At 44.8% G+C, this 20,978-nt stretch overlaps 1 protein-coding gene across 1 annotated transcript; it reads left to right on the forward strand.

Annotated features, from left to right (window-relative positions):
• The first annotated feature begins 3,631 nt into the window (after positions 1-3,631).
• Positions 3,632-4,717, forward strand: LOC147712952 (olfactory receptor 5J3-like). The gene has a single exon (XM_086919738.1). It carries the CDS (start codon positions 3,632-3,634, stop codon positions 4,715-4,717), a length of 1,086 nt encoding a protein of 361 aa, XP_086775864.1.
• Positions 4,718-20,978: the final 16,261 nt, after the last annotated feature.

Raw genomic sequence — 20,978 nt, forward strand, 5'->3', positions numbered from 1 at the left:
GAAAAGTTGAAGGGGACACCCCGATTTGAACAAGGGACCTCTTAATCTGCAGTCAAATGCTCTACCACTGCGCTATATCCCCAGCTTCCAATAGAAATTGCATCACGCTAATGCTTGGTACTAAATTTGCTTTGAGCGCTTAACAAAACAGGTTGCCATGTCACACTATTCCAGCCTCCGTCTTGTCCCTGCTTATGATTGGGCGCACACAATTATATGAAGTTGATGCAGGACTACCCAATATGCCTCCTGTTCAGCCTGTTTTGCCCCTAATCACCACTTGAGGGGGGGGATGGGGTTGTAAACAACGTACATTACACTTTAAATCTGGAAGAGGGCTTAATCTTCACTAATGCTAAATGACCAATGCGATAATTACCCACTACGCTGGTTCATAGAGATCATTTGGTAAAAATTCCATTGATTTGTGTTCAGCGCCATCAGGGCATATGATTAAATTTGTCCCCGCCTCCAGCAAAGCACTCGAGCAGAAGCGGACAACGCATTTAAGTCTAGCTGCCGGCAGAGCCTTCAGCCTTACAGCCCTCCGTTCATTGCGGTGCGACTCATCTTCCTGCAGGCACCGCTGGCGAGTCAAGCATTTGCACCAGGGACCCCGTAACACGCATCACGCTGGGACCCAACGCGCGCCCCGGGGATCCCACACACCGCGTCGCACGCCCCCTCACTCGCATTCACGTGTGCGCGTCACTCGTCTCCCTTGCCAACGCGCTCCTGTCGTCAACACTCGACGCGCGCCTCAGCCCGTTCACGCAACCCAAAACTAACTTCCTCGCACGCCTATCAACGCGCGCCTCCGCTCACACATAAATTCAAACTCCTCGCACACCTTGACGACACACACGTGTGCCGCATCATCCAACCCCATAACACACTGCACGGCCTACTAACCTGCCCTCAAGCCAGATTGACCCTCGCTAGCCTCTCTCCCCGCGATGGTCCCGTGAAGCGATGTCTTCCTCACGGACGTCCGACTCCTCGGCTGGCCAGTAGACAAAGAGGGAGTCCTAAAGATGGACGCAGGCTTTTAAGCCTCGCGCCCAGGCATTACTTCCGGGGCACCAATAAGCCCCGGTTCTATTGGTCTACACGTAATTCCCCTTCTGGGTTGGCTGACCCGGAAGTGAAACCTCAGACGGGTCGGCCCTTTGTTTACCACTAACGACGCCACTCCCCGAAGGGGGGTGGCGCCTTGCAATGTAGTTATACAGGAGTCTTGCATTTTTTAATTCAGTTTTTATTCAATCAATGTTCAAATTCACGGATATGTCTGCACGTTCTATCCTCATTTCAAATGTACATCTCGGAGGGGAGCAATTCTTATCCAAGTATAGCTTCCTCGTCAAATAATTCTCTTTATTCCTCTTGACTGCCGCTCATACAGAGTTCATCTTTACTGATTGACTTTTGCACTCTGCTTTTTGTTTGCGGTTGGACTTTGTATTAACATGGTCCAGTGGCAGTGGGACCACATAAAGTTGATTGTCTATGTATAACTAGAAATAGCACTTCAGTGTGCACTTTTAGCCCAGACTGCCAATGTGTCATTTTGAGGACAACTTTACACCTTGTTAACCCAGCTCTGAATTTTTCCCTAACGCTAAAATTACACCCTATATCACACCCAGGGGTAGTTGGTACCAGCTGTCTGATGCTCAGTGGTCCAAGTGCAAAAGAAAAGAAAACTCTTTCACTTCTTTTAGACACTGCCAATTGCGTAACAAGTGGACCCTAGGAAAAACTATTTCAATAAAAAATAAGATCAAGGCGGTACCCCTATATGACACCCAGGGCCCATGCGAACCTCTGTGTCACACCCACAGGTCCAGGTGATCCCCTACTGACACCAGGGACACAGCATACCTCTATTCCATGCCCAAAAGTCAAGGGGATCCCCTACTGACACCCAGGGATGAAGCATACCCATGACCAAAGGTCCAGGCAGCCCCTCACTGACACTCAATGGTGGAAACTACCCTGTGTCCCCCAAAGTGATCCCAAACAGTAGTAGTTGTCCCCTTTGCCCACTCTAATGTGCTGACTAGGGAAAGAGCAAAAAACGATCTACGATTCTCCTAGTTTGCCATACTCCACATGCTGGGTCTATGGATCAGATCCAGTATCTTAACCTGTGACAGCTGTCTCTGGATGCATCTCAGCCCCATGGATTCAACAGAACATCTAATCAATTATGAGGTCTGCTCACTGTTCTCATTTGTGCAGATGTGAATCAGGGTGGGACTGGGTCTTTTCTTCTACTGCAGTCAGGCAAATATCTCCTGGCTGTGTCGCAAAACAGAAACAAGTTGGTTTATTCAAACACAGTAGCCGGGAGAGTCAACAAAGTTATGTTTGAAGAAAGTCTGTCAGTTTACAAAGTTTTGGCTGACAATGTATACATATTGTGAGGTACAATAAAATGATTTTACATTCTTGACAAAGCATCTCCGTCATAAACAACAATTTTTGGTCATCTCAAAAGCACACAGATGGCTTGCGACCTCGGAGAGAGCTGGTGTGGGCCAATGTGTATGTGTCGAGATGTATAATGTGGGGGTCATGTGACCACTAAGTGTGGTGTGTATGTCATGTCCTGATTGGTTGAGTGTTTCTATTTACATGTGGTATCTAGTTTGTGGTATTATTTTGGGTAACACATGCCTCTGGCCAAATTGGAGCTAATTTCCCCTGACCTGTTAGTGGTGTAACTAACTATCTGTGGGATTGATCAGGGTTTCCCTGTGAGCGCATTTGTCTTCGCGCTGAGCGAGGCTTAACTTGTGACTTGTCACTCTATAAACATTGGTCGGGTCGGGTTGTTGGAGAGGCCACCTTTGTGAATCCAACAGCAATGATATGAGCTTGTTAGAACGCCTACAAATAACATAGCAGCCATTGATGTCACCTTTAACAACACCCTCACTATTGTGCTTACAGTTGTCATAGTGTACATTGACCTTTTCTTTCCTGGTTTTGACACTGTTGTGTGTATCTCAAACAGGGTGTACATTGGCATAATCTCCACTGGTATTGGTATTACTATGCAGACATGGAATATGACATAAATTTAATGTGTTTCTATCAGTTTGATCATTGCTGCAAGGACACAGTTTATGGCATTCATTGACATTGCATTTCTGGGTATGGTTATTACATCGCAGGCATTAGTTATGGCATACATTGACATTGCCTTTATTGGTATTGCCATTCTCGGGCCTGGACACATCACAATACACATTGACATCATATTCATCCATTACAACATCACCATGTTTAGTGGTCAGGACAAATGTACTATGAAGAAATTGATTAGCCTTTTTCCTGCGCCCAAAGTTAGAGGTCAAACAAGCAGGAATGTAGAGATCCCTCTTAAACATTTTTTTACTTTCTGGGTGTCTAAGGGTCATAGTGAAAAGGCAGAGCATGGTTCATTGTTACGTGTGCATGAGTTACACTTTCGTAGGTATAAATACATTTGTTATTGTTTTGTTACAGGTTCATTTCTTATGTATTACTACATACAGTATAAGGCAGTCATTCCTCACTTATACTGATTCTCAACAAGGTGAGTCAGTAAGATAAAGAAGAGATAGCAGACTAATTTCCAAGCATGGATATTTTCCTGAAAACTGGAATGGATGGATATCTTTTAAATTCATCAAAGCATTTAAGCAAACCTAAAAGGAAGAATTACTGCAATCCTCTCTGTCCTGAATTGGTCAACCATACGCAATTGAAAGAATTCATTCTCATTGGGCTATCTGAAGATGGAGATCTACAGCTTCTGCTGTTCATCCTTTTTCTTACCATATATACAGTAAGCTTGGCAGGAAACCTCATGATAATAATGATTATCACCATCTCATCATCTCTTCACTCACCAATGTACTTTTTCCTTTGCAACCTCTCGTTCTTGGATATTGGCTTTGTATCAGTTACGCTTCCCAAGATGCTGGCTATTTTCCTCCAAAAGACAAAAACCATTGCTTTCTCTAATTGTATTGCACAGGTCTTTTTCTTTATTTTTTTTGCTGGCACAGAATGTCTTCTCCTTTCGGTGATGGCAATTGATCGCTATGTTGCAATATGCTTCCCACTACGCTACACAATTATCATGAACCTCACGATGTGCTTTAAACTTGCAGCTTTTTCATGGTTATGCGGTTTTATAAATTCTTTAATCCATACCATTCTGATCTCAAAGTTGTTTTTCTGCAGCCCCAGTGTCATTGACCACTTTACCTGTGACATTCCTCCCCTCTTAAAGCTTTCCTGTGTGGACACCTCCACCAATGAACTTGTGATTCTTGTCATAGGTGTGTTTTTAGGCATGACCTCTGTCTTGATCACTATTGTCTCGTATGTTTATATTATTTCTAGCATAATAAGTATAAGTTCAGCAGGTGGCAGACAGAAAACCTTTTCTACATGTGGCGCCCACCTCACATGTGTTATTTTATTTTATGGGACAGCTACTTTTAGGTACATGAGACCAGCTTCTAGCTACTCTCTGCATATCTATGACAAGTTGCTTTCTGTTCTTTATAGCATTTCAATTCCCATGTTGAACCCAGTGATATATTGCCTGAGAAATAAGGAAGTAAAGTATGCTCTGCAAAAAAGAAGCTTTGCCTTCATCGAAAAAATCCAATGTGGCAAAAGTGTGTCACTGATAAAGACAAGGGGTGCCGAATGACAACAGTTGCTAACTGTTCTTTTTAGAATTAATATATTCAATCAATGTTCACCCTTTTAGAATTCAGACCTATTGATTTCTATTGGAAAGGTACAGAAGATTTCATGAATGAGAGACAGAAAGCCAATCGGTCAGTATATCCCCAGCCCAGTATACCATACGCCTATGACTGTAATGATCTCAATAAAAGCCTGGCAGTCAGCCGTACCCTATTGTGTGGTAGGAGTGGCCATGTCCATGTGCCAATGTCCATGTACAATGCAGGGTGTGTGAGCTGTCACTTGGCAATCAATTTTCAGAGATATGTTTTTGGATTTGTTTTCAGGTCGTAATGGCTGAGATTGATGATTTTTTCCATATCCTAGCATATAATCCAGTTGAATGCTGTCCTCTATATGTATGTTTCATTGTCCTAAGTCTACGATTGTCCCTGGTAAAATATTTGGTGCTATTTATCTTTAGGAATTCATGATCACCTCAGGCTCTGACTTCATAGCTTAGCTCTACTGTCCCCTTTCAAGTAAATAATCAATTAATGAATCTAATTCCTGTACATTTCTTACTATTTGTCTTTTCCCCCACAAAACATCAATGTTATCTCTCCAAATTTCTTCTTTCTCCAAGCTACTTCATTTTACTTAATTCATTCTTCGACAATGAAAGCTGGTATTGCCATTATGTCACTAATTTAAAAGAGTAATTTCAGTTTTATTAACAGTATGTATAGATCCTCTACCCTTCCAATAGAAGCCTTATAGCCCCAATAGGAGTTGAAATGTGACGGCTTTGAGGGTAGTATCCGTGAATGAGTGAAGGCCTTTCAAGATGTAACAGTGGCCGATTCTATAGCCCTTGACAGAGACTGAAAGCGTAATTTTGATAATAATGGAGCAGGAAATCAGTAATACATTTGGTTATTAAAGAGAATTCAAAGAAGATACATAAAATGAAATGCATAATAATGAATCGAATCATTATTATTTTATAATGAATATAACAACCAACATAAGAAATAAAAGAATATAAACATGTAAACTTGAACCCCAATACTTGAATAAAAAATAGATATTACAAGAACAGAACCCAGCGCATTTTAACTTTTTATATAGCAAGAAGAAAGACAATAGGAAGAAAAAGAGAATAGAGAGAACAGATAAAGTACTAAAAAATGGTATTGTCATATTCGTTAGGTTAGTCTCTTCATGTGCATACCGATTAAATACATTTTGTCCCATCCACACAACATAACGGTCTTACACAGGTGACCTTTTACTTATTAGCTTACATCTGTCTCTCCGACATCAGAATAAGTACCATATCCTATTGCCTGTACCTGAAGTACGTAAAAATATCCCAAGGCACGGTAAATGTATTCTGTATAAGGATCACTACTTTTTCTCATCCATGGCCAACAGCTAGCTGTGAATGATCATGTCTGTTTAGAAAAGTATTAGCAGGGGATTAGCAAATGTTTTCAAAACATATTGATCGAGAAAAACCCCAGAGTGACCCCCTTTGTATAAAAGGCACTCACTCCCCCTTACAGACACAGAGGAGAATTCCTGGCAGGCTGAACTGAAGCTTTGTGGGCTGATCCTTTGACAGACAGAGATGTGACATCCCTTGTGGGGTGCTATCCTTGACGCAGAGATGGGGTCCTTCATTCAGAACCATTAGGTGAGGGGTTAGCACTTCCCCAGGGAATTCTTGGCTCCATTATGTTCCATTAGGACATATCCTACCTCTTACACATACATGTTTCACCTACACATCTAGGATAGGCACAGTTAGGTAGGCTAGGCACGGTAGGAGTACACCAATACTATTGTTTTATATAATGTGTTTTTAATCATCTTATTAGCACCATAGTAGAAATGTATCTACTTTTTATGATATTGGCACTAGCGATTACATTTGTCTGTTCCTGTCTTTTGATTGTCACAGCAAACAAGTTTAATATTATACTGATGCTTGACCAATAAATACATATTGAAATCATTCCAATCGTCATTCTATGTATTCTGAGAAAAGCAAGCATGAGTGACAGAGTGAAAGATACCGTATTGTTTCCACACTACCTAAGGAATCAGCGTTGTCATGTTCAGTGGCCGCCAGAACTACCTGCAACACAGTATGCTACAGGGGGGTGGTAGTGGCACTGTAGAGCTAGCAGGCTTAATGGCTGACTCATCCAGTGGGGGTGTCTACACTCCAAGCCCTCTGTTTAGGTTATCTAAAATGCGTAGGTCTAGAAGCTCCTAGGAACTACACAACATGGTGCCACCAATGCTGGTTTGGTTCTTATATTAACAGTAAAATCTGAGTAGTACAGTCGTGCTTTCTCAGACAATTCTACTGACATTTTCGAGAGACATCTGAAGTGGGAAGGTTTATCCACCTCAGCTGAGCAGACACACCCTGTGTATTGTTTGAAGGTTTTTTGACAAGATTGTAAGGATTAAAAGATACCATATTGTGCAAAACCCTATCTCTTGAACCTTTACTTTCATCTCATTCCAAAATGACTGAATCTGCAAGTAGCGTTGAATCGAGGAAGGAGATGAATTAGCGAACGCCCTTAACTTACAGGAAACTGCCGTCAGGCAGAAACTCTGAAATAATTAGAACATGGATTACATGCAACAGGTGATCATGTTACCTTTGTGATTGAGGCACACAAGGTGTTTGGATCAGAGGTATTATATTCCTGTGTGAAATTCCCACCTGCAGATCCGTAGACACATTTATTTCATGAATACATTGAAGTGGATCAACAGGAAGAATACATCCCATATGAGGACATTAAAGTCCTGTTAACTTACCAGCAACATAAAAACTGGTTTAAAGATGCCCTAGGTGCAGCGTAGGAAGAGTGACATAGTCAGGCTTAGCGACATAAACTCTACATCCTGAGATTGACACACTCCCTGTAGGGTAAGTGCACACACTTTACAAAGAAGTAGTCAGGCTATACAGACATATTGTCCAGTTCGTCATGTGAACACCCACATTACAATCTGGGAGACTTTCTCCACCTGGTACAGTCCAGTTCCATCACACACTAATAATAAGTCACCAGACAGTAAAAAGAATAATGGGTGCGTTCCCATCAATCAATCAATCAAAACATTTATATAGCGCGCTACTCACCCGGAGGGTCTCAAGGCGCTTGAGAGGGGGGGTCCGCTACTGCTCGAACAGCCAGGTCTTGAGCTGCTTCCTGAAGGCGAGGTGGTCTTGGGTCAGGCGGAGTTGGATCGGGAGGGAGTTCCAAGTCTTGGCGGCCAGGTAGGAGAAGGACCTTCCTCCTGATGTGGCTCTTCGGATGCGGGGGACGGCGGCGAGGGCGGGGCTGGTCGATCGAAGCTGGCGGGTAGGAGTGTAGAAGTTGAGGCGGCTGTTGAGGTATCTTGGGCCTTGGTTGTGTAGGGCTTTGTGTGCGTGGGTGAGGAGACGGAAGGTGATTCTCTTGTTGACCGGGAGCCAGTGCAGGTCTCTAAGGTGTCCGGAGATGCGGCTGTGTCGGGGGATGTCGAGGATGAGTCTTGCTGAGGCGTTCTGGATCCGCTGAAGTCTTTTCTGGAGCTTGGCGGTGGTTCCGGTGTAGAGGGCGTTGCCGTAGTCCAGTCGGCTGGTGACGAGGGCCTGGGTGACCGTCTTCCTGGTCTCGGTGGGGATCCACCGGAAGATCTCACATAGCATGCGCAGGATATTGAAGCAGGACGAGGAGACGGCGTTGACTTGTCTGGTCATGGAGAGGGAGGAATCCAGGATAAAGCCCAGGTTGCGTGCGTGGTCTGTTGGTTTGGGTGCGCTGCCCAGGGTGGGGGGCCACCAGGAGTCGTCCCAGGTGGAGGGCGCGGAGCCCAGGATGAGAACTTCTCTCGTGCCATCAAAAAGGTATCACGCACCATTCTTGATTGCTCATAAAATAACACAGTGCAAAGCCGTATTTTACCCATACGAGTCTGCAGGAAAAACACAGAATGTTAACAATTTCCTTGCCAATGAGAATGATTCCCTCAGATGAGGATTTGTACCACATAGGTAACAATCTTTGCCGCAGTATACACTGTACCCCAACTATATCAGTTATTCCTGAAGTATTGAAACAAATCAGAATGAGTACGGGGCAAGACCTGCCCTGGACTTAGGGATAAAACTGATGGGTACTTTGACCAATTCTTGGCAATTATGCTGAGCAACATCAAGGGGGAAGACGCAGCTGTGGCTATACACCAATGCCTAAGGGAATCACCACCTGTGAACCCGGAGCCTGCATTACATAAAAATATCAGACACCTATGCTTCACTAAGTTAGTTCGGGAGCCAAACCAGGTAAACCACTAGTGGTGAGTAGTTCCGAAAAGGATAACTCAGAGCAAACAACCATTTCTTCTAAAAAGAATTTAGATAATAATAATCAATTGAAAAATAATAATACTAGAAACACTTCATGATCAAGGGGTGGGTCTCCCTAACAGAAGTCTTTTGAAAAGTGGTACAACCTTAGGAATTGTGATAACATTAGGAACCTGAAAGGTATCAGGATACTGATACACATTCCTTTCAGGATTCATCAAAAAGCTTGGAGGGGCAAGGAAGGTCCGAACCAAAAACTGAAGATTTGCCAAAGTGACAAAGGGGAACATATTGCACTTCAGATTTCATTAGCAAACAAAAAGTACAGCTTAAAGCAGAGGCTCAATTCAAAAAAAGGATGTACCTCGCTCAAAAATTAGAATTGCCCAGGTTACTGAGGACTCAGCTTCTGAATGCCGAATATGTTCAGACGATGCTAGACAGTGCAGCAGAAGTAACAATAGCTCACCAGAACCTGAAGGAATTTATGGTGACAACAGTATTGATTGAATACATCACGGCGGATGCACCTGATACTAGACTGAGTGTCCCACTCTGTCCACACAAAATTAATCTCCAAACAGAGGGGGACATCTCAAGAAAAATTAAAGGTCTCTTTTGGGGAAATTTGACATTTGGATATGACATCCTGTTAGCAGAAAAGATTTGCCACCGGAATTTATAATGCATTGTTCAAAAGGTGAAAGCGTCATTTTGCCTGCTTTTTCCGACCTCATTCCTGTTTCCCTAAAACACTCATATCCGTGGCAATGGGAATAAGTGCTAGCTCCAGCATTCTACTGCAACTATGTAGGGTGGGATGTGGAGTCAAAACACCATGAAAACCTATTAAAAAATACTCCAACTCCGCAGAGAGAGTACCCTATTAAGAATGAGGCAAAGAAACAGGTAAAAGAAATCTTAGACCAACTAGAATACCAAGGTGTGATTGAAACTTGCACCTCCTCAATGAGCAACAGTTTGTTTACCGTGAGGAAACCTTTCAATGCATATCGTTTGGTTTTGGAATACAGACATTTGAACACTAGCACAAAAACATTTGCCCTTCGGAACGCACGCAGTGCCCCATTATTGAATAACATTGTGCGGAAGAAATACAAAACAACACTAGATATCTCAAATAGATTCTTCTACCAAAATAGAGCTTCTGAAAGCCGATATTTGACGGAATTCCTGTCCTCGGCCCACATCGTCAGTTTTGTTGCCTGCCCAAAGGCTATAAAAACAGCCCCAGGTATTCTCGGCAAGAGTGTCAGAGCTATTACGTTATGTTATGTTATAAAGAGCTTGTATGGCGCACAAATAGTCTAGAGTGTCCTGGCACGAGAGTGAACAGGGCTGGAGCAAGCAAGAGCCATTTAGAAGAGCTGACTGAACAGATGCATCTTTATTAAGATAAATAGCACCAAATATTTTACCAGGTCCCGCAAATGCTGCCGAACACTAGATCTCCTAGAGATGTTGAACAGGAGTCTGGATACAGCATTCTGTATAAATTGCAGTTTCTTCCACAAATACCCAGGAATGCCATTGAACAAAGCATGGGCATAGTCGAGGCGGGAGAGAATCAAGGCACGGGCTACCATCTCTTTGGCTTCTCTAGGTGTCAAAGTCCAGCTCACCTGAGTTTCTGTTCAGTTCTGATGGAGGTTGAAGACAGTCCGACCCCACCCTGAAACTGTTGTTCCAGCACACTAGTTTTAAAACAGTGCACTGAGATCAGAAGCTCAAGGGAAGGGGGAAGTGGATAAAATAAAAAAGAGAGACAACCCCGTTCATGCGTTTCCACTGTAGAAGAGCTGCTAAAATCTGCGGCCATCTCTGACTTCTGTAGAAACTGGTGCCTAATGAAACATAAACAAAGAACAGATAAGTGCAACCTACCCCTAAATGTGTTCCTGACTAAACCTTAATCTTATTAGAAATTCTCTTCTAAAGTGAAGGTTGCTTGGGAAGGGGTAACAGTTTGGCCTGTTTCCATCGCACAGGACTTGAGGCGGTCTGAAGGGAGAGATTAACAATCGCCGCTACCTCAGGACAGACCTCGTCGGCTACCCCAGCCAATACTCGAGCAGGGCAGGGATCGCTTGGAGAGCCCGAATTGAGAGATTTGAGGATGGCCAAAATGTCGGGCTCACCAGCGGGCATAAATAGTGTAAATCGAGGGGTTGGGGCACTGGAAATAAGGGGAGACACTGCAGGAGCAATCCCTAGTTCCCTGGAATGTGTACCCACGCTGTTCTGAATCCTTAATATCTTTTCAACAAAAAAGGCAGACAGCTCCTTGCACCATTGTTGGGAGATACAAGGCGATAGAAAGCTCTTGACTATGGAAAAGATCTCCTTACTGTTGTTACTTGCAATTGCAATCCTCCCAGCTTTTAGCTTTCCTAATGGCCGTGTAGTACTTCCTCTGCGCTATTGAGAGAGCCGACTTGGCGGAAGTGCAATACTTCTGGCACCAATGTCAGTCCAGTTTTGTACACCCCAATTTCATTTCCTTGAGAACATTCAAAAACCAAGGCTTCGAGGGTGGAGAACGATGTTTACTGCAATAAGCTGGTTTGGAGCAGGTGTTAACCCCCCGGCCAATCCAGCAGTCAAAGCTGTCCACTGACCTTTCAAGATTAGGGGTGGGGACAGGGCGTGCCTGAAGCAAAGCCTCTGAAAGTGCCAGTAGATTAATATTCCCAGGGTACAGATCAGAGGGGAGAACAGGAGTTCAAGAAAACTTTCCCATAGGCCAAGAGAACCTGATCAAGTAATGGTCAGACCAAGTAACATCTACATCAAAATTAGTGCACACCAAATCGATGCGATGGCATCTTGACCCATTGAATCAGCTGAGCCAAATTAAGTGAGTCCAAAAAGAGCCCCCGAGTCAGACGCATCAGGAGCATCCATATGGATATTAAAATTCCCCAGAAGTAGAAACTTGGAATAATGAAGGGTACGAGGGATAATAATGTCGTCAAGCACCTTCAGAAAGTCTCCAGGAGGACCAGGCGGTCGGTAAACCAACATGCCACCCAGCGTAAAACGAGGGGAAAGTGTGAAAGTGTAAAAGACCATGAATCCCTAAACACCACTGCCGTTCCCCCATCTCCCAGTTCTACGGTCACCACAGCAAATTTTATAGCCCCAAGGGATGGCGAGCTCCACAACCGGAGCACAGGACTCACTCAGCCAAGTCTCCGTTATAAAAAGAACATCCAATTTAGCATCCAACAGAAGCTCATATATGTCAGGTGCATGCTTGGCCATGGAGCAGGCATTAATGAGTACTGCCTGAATCCTGGGCTCACTCACAGCTAAAATAGGAGGACTTATGACGCTGGTGCGGAGGCAAAATTTACAGGAAGGGCAAGTTCTACATAAACTATGAAAGACTGCCACTGCTTACCTCCACTATATTCGTAACATCAAGCGCTAACAGTTTCTCATGAGTGAAGAGAATCCTGCCGCTACAGGCATCAGGCTCGGCCCAACCAGTGTGGCTGGCGCTGGCCGCTTCTGGGATGCGGACGGGTGCAGACGCGCTTGCCTTTGGCGCGCCTGCTGCGCACATTCGCTACATGTCCGGAAAGGCATGTGCAAATTATGCTGAAACCCCTCCCTGAGCTAGACCGCTGCCTACGGTCCCGCTGAGATCCGGGATTTGCAACAAGATGCGCCCTGCCCTCCTCTGAATGGTGGAACGGGGCAGGGAAAGCACACCTCCTTGCTAAGGTACGTGGGCAAAACTGAGCAGTGGAACCAGTTAAAAAGTTAAAAGTCAGGCGTTATTATGAGAAGCGTAAAAAAGTGCATAAAAATGCGGATAAACAGGGATTGACAGTGCAGCATTAAGTTAACAATAAATAGCAACCAAACTCACAGACTGCCCCAGAACACAAGCAGATAGAGTAGGAGCTGCCACCACCTACATTTGCTGCATCCCGTCGAACACAGTCTGTCAATCTATGCAGAAACCCCTCCCACAGCTAGACTGCTCCCTATGGTCCCGCCGGGATCTGGGACTCGCACCAAGATGGCACCCTGCCCCCCATTCAATTGGCACAAAATGCCGTGGTGGAATGGGGCAGGGGAAGCACACCTCCTTGCTAAGGTACGTGGTCAAAAATGAGCAGTACAAACAGTTAAAAATGTAAAAGTCAAAGCAAACTTGCGATGAAGAGGCAGTGTCTAACGTAAATTATATTTATCTGACAGACAATACATTACTTGAACACTTGTGCAGGGTGAACAACATAATTGTTGTTTTGCCAATATGGGCAACAAATTTTACTTAGAAAAATCAAAAATTGGCCATCTTAGCATTCTATTATTGGGATATGAGCTGTCAAGTGAAGGCAAAAGCCTGGCCGCACATTTTCTAGAAAAATGCACTGTTATCCAGCCTCCAAAGACTGAAAGTTTTAAACTCCATATAAACCTTTGTATGACCTAGTCAGACAAGATTTCCTTGCAAATTAGTGGACTAAAAAACGTACAGACACTCGACCGACGTTCAGTTCAGCTTACATGATAGCTTCAAAACACTTGCAGACACAAATACATGTACGCAATAGCTGTACAAAATGCTATGGTGAGAGAAAGAGCACTTGCACATGGGGAAACACATTATCGGTGTAACCTCAATACCGACTTTAGAGGCGGCTACTAAAGCCAGCTTTCCAAATGCAAAGGCCCTGTATTCACATTGGATACAATAGCCTAATTGTCTCACTGCAAAAGATGTAGAATACAGATATGATCCAAGACTTAGAACACAAGCATTCCTGCACTACGAACAAGAATACCCTCTCCTGAATGAAATCTTGTCTCTAGATCAGTACAAATACATAATTTATACTGACTCTTCTGCGCAACCTGCCATAGGAAGTAAACAGCAGTATAGCGCTGCATGCTCTGTAGTGAAAGGTTGGTTGTGGGATGGTAAGTTCCACCCCAGTAATACGACCACACAATCTCTCGGAGATTGTACTGCGCAACTGGCAAAACTAGCCCTGATACTAGCACTATAGTATACATATCGGAAATTCCCCACACTGATTGTGTGCGATTTATTTTACAATGTGCAATCTAAATCGAATATCTTCACTACTAGGGCCAGAATGGGTTTAGAGACTCCAAGGGTGGCACAATAAAACATAAATTGGTATGGGAACAAGTGGCAAAGCTGAAAGCATACCTGCAATGGGCTCAAATTATTCACACCTTGAGTCATCAGCGAGCTGGCATCACTGGCTGATAAAACCGCCAAGGTGAAAGTACGAACTGCTGCTGTTGCCGCAATCACTCATTCACAAATGAGAATAGACAAAAATATATTAGAAGCTATCATTGCTACAAAGAACATCTCTGCTGTCCTGCCAAAAGGCTTTCCACTCAAGTAGTCCTATAAGTTAGAGGTACATAACACACCATATGCTCAAATTCCAGGAGTGGGGGATAGAGTATTACCAAACAAGGACGCAGATTATGTTAAATACTCGCTACACATGAGGGTAGGGCTCAGCTCACGCAGGAGTCATTGTAACAGTTTTATTATTGAAGCAACGTTACTGGTGCTTGGGGCTTACAAGTAGATCTTGGTGGCAGTGAATTCATGCTCTAGATTTCAATGGGTTTGGCCCAAGAGCTCAGCTGCCACTCAAACTGTTATAAAGGATTTGCAAGTCTTCATCGGAACATGTGCAATTGGAATGTTACATTCGGATCTTGGTCCTTCGTTTTAGCTCTAGGGCTTACAAGGATGCCCTGGAAATATGGGTGTGGCCTTGTGGTACTCCTCACCCTACCATCCCAAGGGAAATCAGGTGGTGTAGAGGAAAAACTGGGACCTAAAGCAATCCTTAACTTCAAGGGTATTAGGCGCAGGCAGTACATGGTCAATCACCTGTAGGGGGTCCAGAGGGCACAAACCAACATGCCAAGAAAATCCTTGGGAGGCCGAACCCCTTATGAAATCATGTTTGGAAAAAGAATGTGAGTACCTAATCTCAAATGTGCTAGCACAGTGGTGGATGCAAAAACCTTCTAACTGAATGAAAGTTTGGCTGTTTTAGAGGAACCCAATGAATTACAAGCATTACAGAGCAACGTGCTAGTCAAACCACCTCCTCTGGGAAAGTGAGTGCAGTTCCGGAAGGACCTGCCTGCGTCCCGCAGATTAGGGATCTGGTCAGGTAAAAGATTGTGGATGGAAGAGAGTTTGGGCCATCTTACAGAATAGCTGTACCTTTCCTGGCGGTAGTGGGAACAAAACAGTACTTCTTCCACCTCTTTCCGGCAAAAAAGACAAAAGATTTGTCTTCATGGATCTGATCAAACTGCATCATCCTTAGCAGTAGGCTGCGTGGGGTCCTGGGTTGCCACAGATCTTCTCTTGCTACTATACAGGAAGGATGTATGATGTTAGAACGCGCGCGTTACCACGACCTACTATTACAACGCGGTCGTAACAACGAAAGTTGTTACTACGCATTGCGCTGGGGGGGCGCAAAATGAAATAATTTAATTTACTATTCCAACACCAGTCCCCGTGGATAGTAGGGAAGGTGTTGGGATAGTAAATAAATCATTTCCTATCCTTGAGCGCCCCCCAGCGCAATGCGTGGTAACAACTTTCGTTGTTACGACTGCGTTGTAATAGTAGGTCGTGGTAACGCGCGCGTTGTAAGCGTTGCATACCATACAGGAAGTTCAGATGGAATGACTGATATCATTTCAAGACTCCACAACACGAGTAATAATGGAGTACAAATCACACCAGTTGAAATTAATAAACATCAAGAAGCAACAACAATGTAAGTTGCATTTCAGCCCAACAATGATGCCTACATTATTGTTCCCTCAAACGACACATCTGCCAGTTCAACAAAACCTGCTGAGCTACCAAAGATAGATTGAACTGCGTCCGGCTACTTCATCATCTTTGATAATTTCTCCTCAGATCCAAGTGAACTTGATCAAACACCAGCCACTTCAAAGAAAGAAAGACTTTGCCAATTCTATCTTTTGCTAAAAAAGACTTACTTAGTGCCACCTTGGTTGCATATTGGTTTGCAATAGGGGTAGTATATCTGTTAATTTGGATTGGCACAGTGACTGTCTTTTTACTGCTTGTGACTATACATTATCTCCCAGAACACTCTGCAGTACAATCTGTGAACTTATGTCATCACATCATGTATAATGAGACTTGTTCCTGGTGAACAATACAGCGGTTCCAATACCTAATGATATAGCTTGAGATAAAGTTTCAAATGATGTGCAGGGACCTAATGAAAATTAGAAAATTCCACATTTGTTTAAAATTTCTTTAAATTATTTTATTACCCCCAGTACACTATCTTATTAGCACTATGGTAGAAATGAATCTACTTGTTACCATATTGGTACTAGTGATAACATTTGTCTGCTCCTGTCTTTTGATTACTGCAGCCAACGTGTTTCATACTAGACTGATGTTTGACCAACAAATAATTATTGAACCCTCTCGAATTGTCATTCTGTGTATTCTGAGAAAAGCAAGCATGAGTGACTGAGCAAAAGATACAGTTTTGTTTCCATTATACCTGAGGAATCCGGATTTGCATGTTCAGTGGTTGCCAGAAACTACCTACCACACTGTATACTATAGGGGGATGGTAGTGGTACTGAAGAGTTAGCAGGTTTAATGGCTGACTCATCCTGTGGGGATGTCTAGAGTCTGGCTGCACACCAAGCCCTCAGTTTAGGACATCCAAAAAGTGCAGGTGCTGGAGGGGCCTAGGAACTACACAACAGTACCCGAGCATAAATATAACAGTATTGTAAAAATCACTCTAACAGTTTAACAAATGAATACAATCTTCATGGGGGATCAAAAAGAGTAGCAATAGATGGAAAATAGGCTGCTTGTTTTAATAAAAAGGATATTAGTGGCAAATATAGCACATCTTTTTAATCGTTAAAGGAAGAGAGGTAGCATGAGCTCGATCAAGTATTTGATGATGACAACGCATATTCCACTAGCCAATAAAAGTAATCTTAGTGGTATCTTTCATGGGATGCAGAAGGTGCTGAGCGAGAGAGAATTGCAGAAGAGGAATCTTGAAGTGTTGATCCTGAGTGGCATAATGAGACTTAATTCCATATTTATGCTGAATTTCATGGAAGTATAAAGGGGACCCCTTAGATAATATCTGACCTATGGGTGTAATGCCTTTGTGTATCCATTCTTTCCTGCAAAGAATTGTATTTTTATAGTTTAAAGTGCTTGTTATACCAAATTGTAGTTTGTGCAACATATTCTTAATGTGGATCAAAGTATGGGTGAGGAAAAGTTTTTCGGGGTTGAGAGATATACACTGAACAAATCAAACAATCCCCCCTAGTGACAGATCTGGATTAAGTCCATTGTTTTTTGCCCGCCATGAAAATTCCACTTTGTACTCAGCCATATGCAAATCAGTCTTAATCCTGCTCCCCATGAAAATAGTCCAGCCCCAACTGCCAGGCAAAGTCCCCCTGGACCAGAAACAGGCATGAGTCATGTGCTAACTAAGCCACTTGATTCGTGCTAGCCTGGCTGATGAGGTTGATGCCCTGAAACCGGTCCCAGGATGCTTGTTTTCTATTGCAGTGCGGAACTGGCCTGGGAGTTTAGATTAAACTGTTCCCATGAGGATCAGGGTCAAGACTGATTTGCTTATGGCTGGGTCCAATCAGGGATGGTGTGCTAAGCACCTTTTAGAAAGTTAGCATTTTTCTGACCTTAACCATATGGTGCCTGCAGTTTGTCTTAGTTCACATGACAGGGTGCAGTTGTCACTTAGACTTTGTAAATTGCTCCCTGGTAGCCACTCAATGGAGTGATTAGGTGTGCCTGAATGGGCCATCTGCTGGCAGGATGGGGAGCCAGAGCTGGGCACAGACCTATTAGTAGCTGAATAGGCTGTGCTCTGCCATCACAAAAAGGGATTATCCCCATTGCATTGTCCCTGCAGCCAGCTTGGAGCCAGTGCAAGGAAGTTAGGAAATTTCATGCACTTCAAATAGCAACCTCTAGAAACTTCTCCTGCTTCAAAGAAGGATCCAGGTATAAAAATTGAACCCTCAGACCCACCCTTCAGTTTACTTTTTGGACCTCCATAAGGACTCTTACAGGACTGCTTGCTGTTGCGGTCTGCTCTGTACTTCTCCAGACTGCCTTGTTGATCCTGGAAGTATTGCCATGCTGCCTGGAGCCTGCCTTGAATCCTCAGAGGCCTGCCATGCTATTTGCGCCCTGCTTCATCACCGGAACCCATGACAACTGAGTGACTCAAAGGCCTAGTTTGCTGGCGTCCTGTTCAGAGCCACTGGGACATAACAGGCTCTCACCATCATGAACCCACACCAGAACCCAGCCTGAGTGAGTCCTAAACCCCAAAGTGTTCCCCTACAGTCTTGGACCCTCCTTGGTGGTAGAGCTAAAGGTTCCCAGATAGCCAAAACCCAAAACTTAGGATGTATAAAATGTTGGTGCTAAAAACTCATAGGAGAACCGAGGGAAGATCGGGACCAACCTGCTTGTCGATCCCCTCGAGGTGCATCACCCGTCAGCCTGACTTCACTGTAGCTCCGGCTACATTCTTCTCCACAGCAGGAAATCCTGTTCATTGGTCGTTCGTTAAAGGGATATTCAGCCTACAGGAACTTTGTCAGCTACAGCTTCATGCCTTGTCCCCCTGGATCTTTTTTAACATCTGAACTTAGAAACCTTCACTATGACTTCATCCAGCGGCTCCCCAACAACGACGCTCCCTCCTCATACAGGGTAGCTCCAACCAGGTCCAATCCACTTCTTGTAATCGAACTGAGCTCCATCACAGTAAACCATATTTGACGACTTTGACCCGGTCCGGGCAACTAGATGCCTGTGAAAGCTGCTTTCACCTTTTGGGGCTCATTTACTAAAAACTTTCTAAATTCATAACTGCGGTTCTTCGTATAGGATTTTTGTTGTTTTGGTATCAAATAATGTATTAAATTCACTTTATGTTTCACAATCCGTGTGGAATTTTTCTTGTGTTGTGTTTCCAATTTATCACTGTTTGTGTGCTGCATAAATACTAAGCATGGGCGAAATTTGCGAATTCGCGATCCGCGAATTTGCGGATTTGCGAATTCGCTATCCGCTAAATTCGCAAATTTGCAGATTTTTTTATTTTTGAGTGTTCGCAGGTCGCTTTGCGTGTTTGCGGGGCGATTTGCGTGTTCGCGGGGTGCTTTGCGTGTTCGCAGGATTTTTTTGGTGCGAGACCGCGATGCGCCCTCTGGTTCATCACTGCCACCCTCTCGTTTTTTGTGCCCTTCTGCCCTCTGTCCCACTCGTTTTTGTGCCTTTCTGCCCTCTGCCCCACTCGTTTTTGTGCTCTTCTGCCCTCTGCCCAACTCGTTTTTGTGGTCTTCTGCCCTCTGCCCCACTTGTTTCTGCCCTCTGTCCCACTCGTTTTTGTGCTCTTCTGCTCTCTGCCCCACTCGTTTGTGTGCCCTTCTGCCCTCTCCCCCACTCGTTTTTGTTCCCTTCTGCCCTCTGCCCCACTCGTTGTTGTGCCCTTTCTGCCCTCTGCCCCACTCGTTGTTGTGCCCTTCTGCCCCTTGCCCCACTTGTTTTTGTGCCATTCTGCCCTCTGTCCCACTCGTTGTTGTGCCCTTCTGCCCCACTCGTTTTTGTGCCATTTTGCCCTCTACCCCACTCGTTGTTGTGCCCTTTCTGCCCTCTGCCCCACACATTTTTGTGCCATTCTGCCCTCTGTCCCACTCTTTTTTGTGCCCTTCTGCCCTCTGCCCCACTCGATTTTGGAGGGGTTTAACTCGTTCAACTGAGGAGATACGGGAAGAAACGCTGAGGCAAGCCACGTCGGGAAGCAGACAGGTGTGTTTATGTTCACTGTCAGCGTGAGCGTGGGAGGAGTCACAGACAAGCAGCTGCAGCTGCGAGGAGCGAGGATGCCCGGAGGCTGCATGGAGGCTGGAAGCTCTGCCGGTCGGCCGGTCGGCTATCTGAGGTTATCAGACCTCGCCCTGGATTATTTGCTGCTCTTCTGTGCCCAGGTTCTTTTGGACGCCTTGGCCCCTCAACCGCGGCATCTGTGCTCCGGCATTGTCATCCCTGCTTTCCTGCTACTTACTCCTGCCACAGCCACGGCGTGGCGCTGATGGCTGTTTCTGCTCTCCTGAGGTGCAAGCGCTGCTTTAGCGGCCTGAGCTGGGCTGAGGGCTGAGCGCTTTGACAACATCCCCCTGCTGCCACTGCCTCCGCCTACGCCACCGCAAGCCTGCTCCTCTGTAAGCCACAAGTCTGGGAAAGACTGGAAAGACTGGCATGGAGCAAACTCTGAGGCCCTAGGAGCCCAAATGAGCCCATGGAGCCCAAGTTGCTGTAGGGTGCTGCAGAGTGCTGCTGGCTGCTGGTCGGTGTGAGCGCTGCTTAAGCGCTGTGAAAACAACACCGCCAATCAGAGGAGGGGGCTTGTCATTCTAGCCTCTTGGTCACCTTCAGGATCAGACTGTGGATTATGAACTGCGGACTGCGCAACCAAACCAAACCAAACTAAACCAAACCACACCCAAAGAGAGCAGAGAGCACAGAGCAGTTGAGAGAAGACCTTGGGAGACAGCAGAGACGAGTGGTGTGCTGTGTTTTGCCGTAGACTGTCAAGTGCAGCCGTCGACGTGGGAGACAAGAGGTAAGAGGTGGTGGTGAGCGCAGCAGCCGTTAGAGGCCGCCGCGAAGTAAGAGCCCGAGGGTGTGGCCTGAGGGGCTGCTAGACTAGGTCTCCAGCTTGCGGACACTGAAACAACACCTATCAATTTAGGAAGAACTAATGTCCAGCGAATTGCA

This window comes from Lissotriton vulgaris, chromosome 5 (genome assembly GCF_964263255.1).
Source record: "Lissotriton vulgaris chromosome 5, aLisVul1.2, whole genome shotgun sequence".
Taxonomy (NCBI): Eukaryota; Metazoa; Chordata; class Amphibia; order Caudata; family Salamandridae; genus Lissotriton; species Lissotriton vulgaris.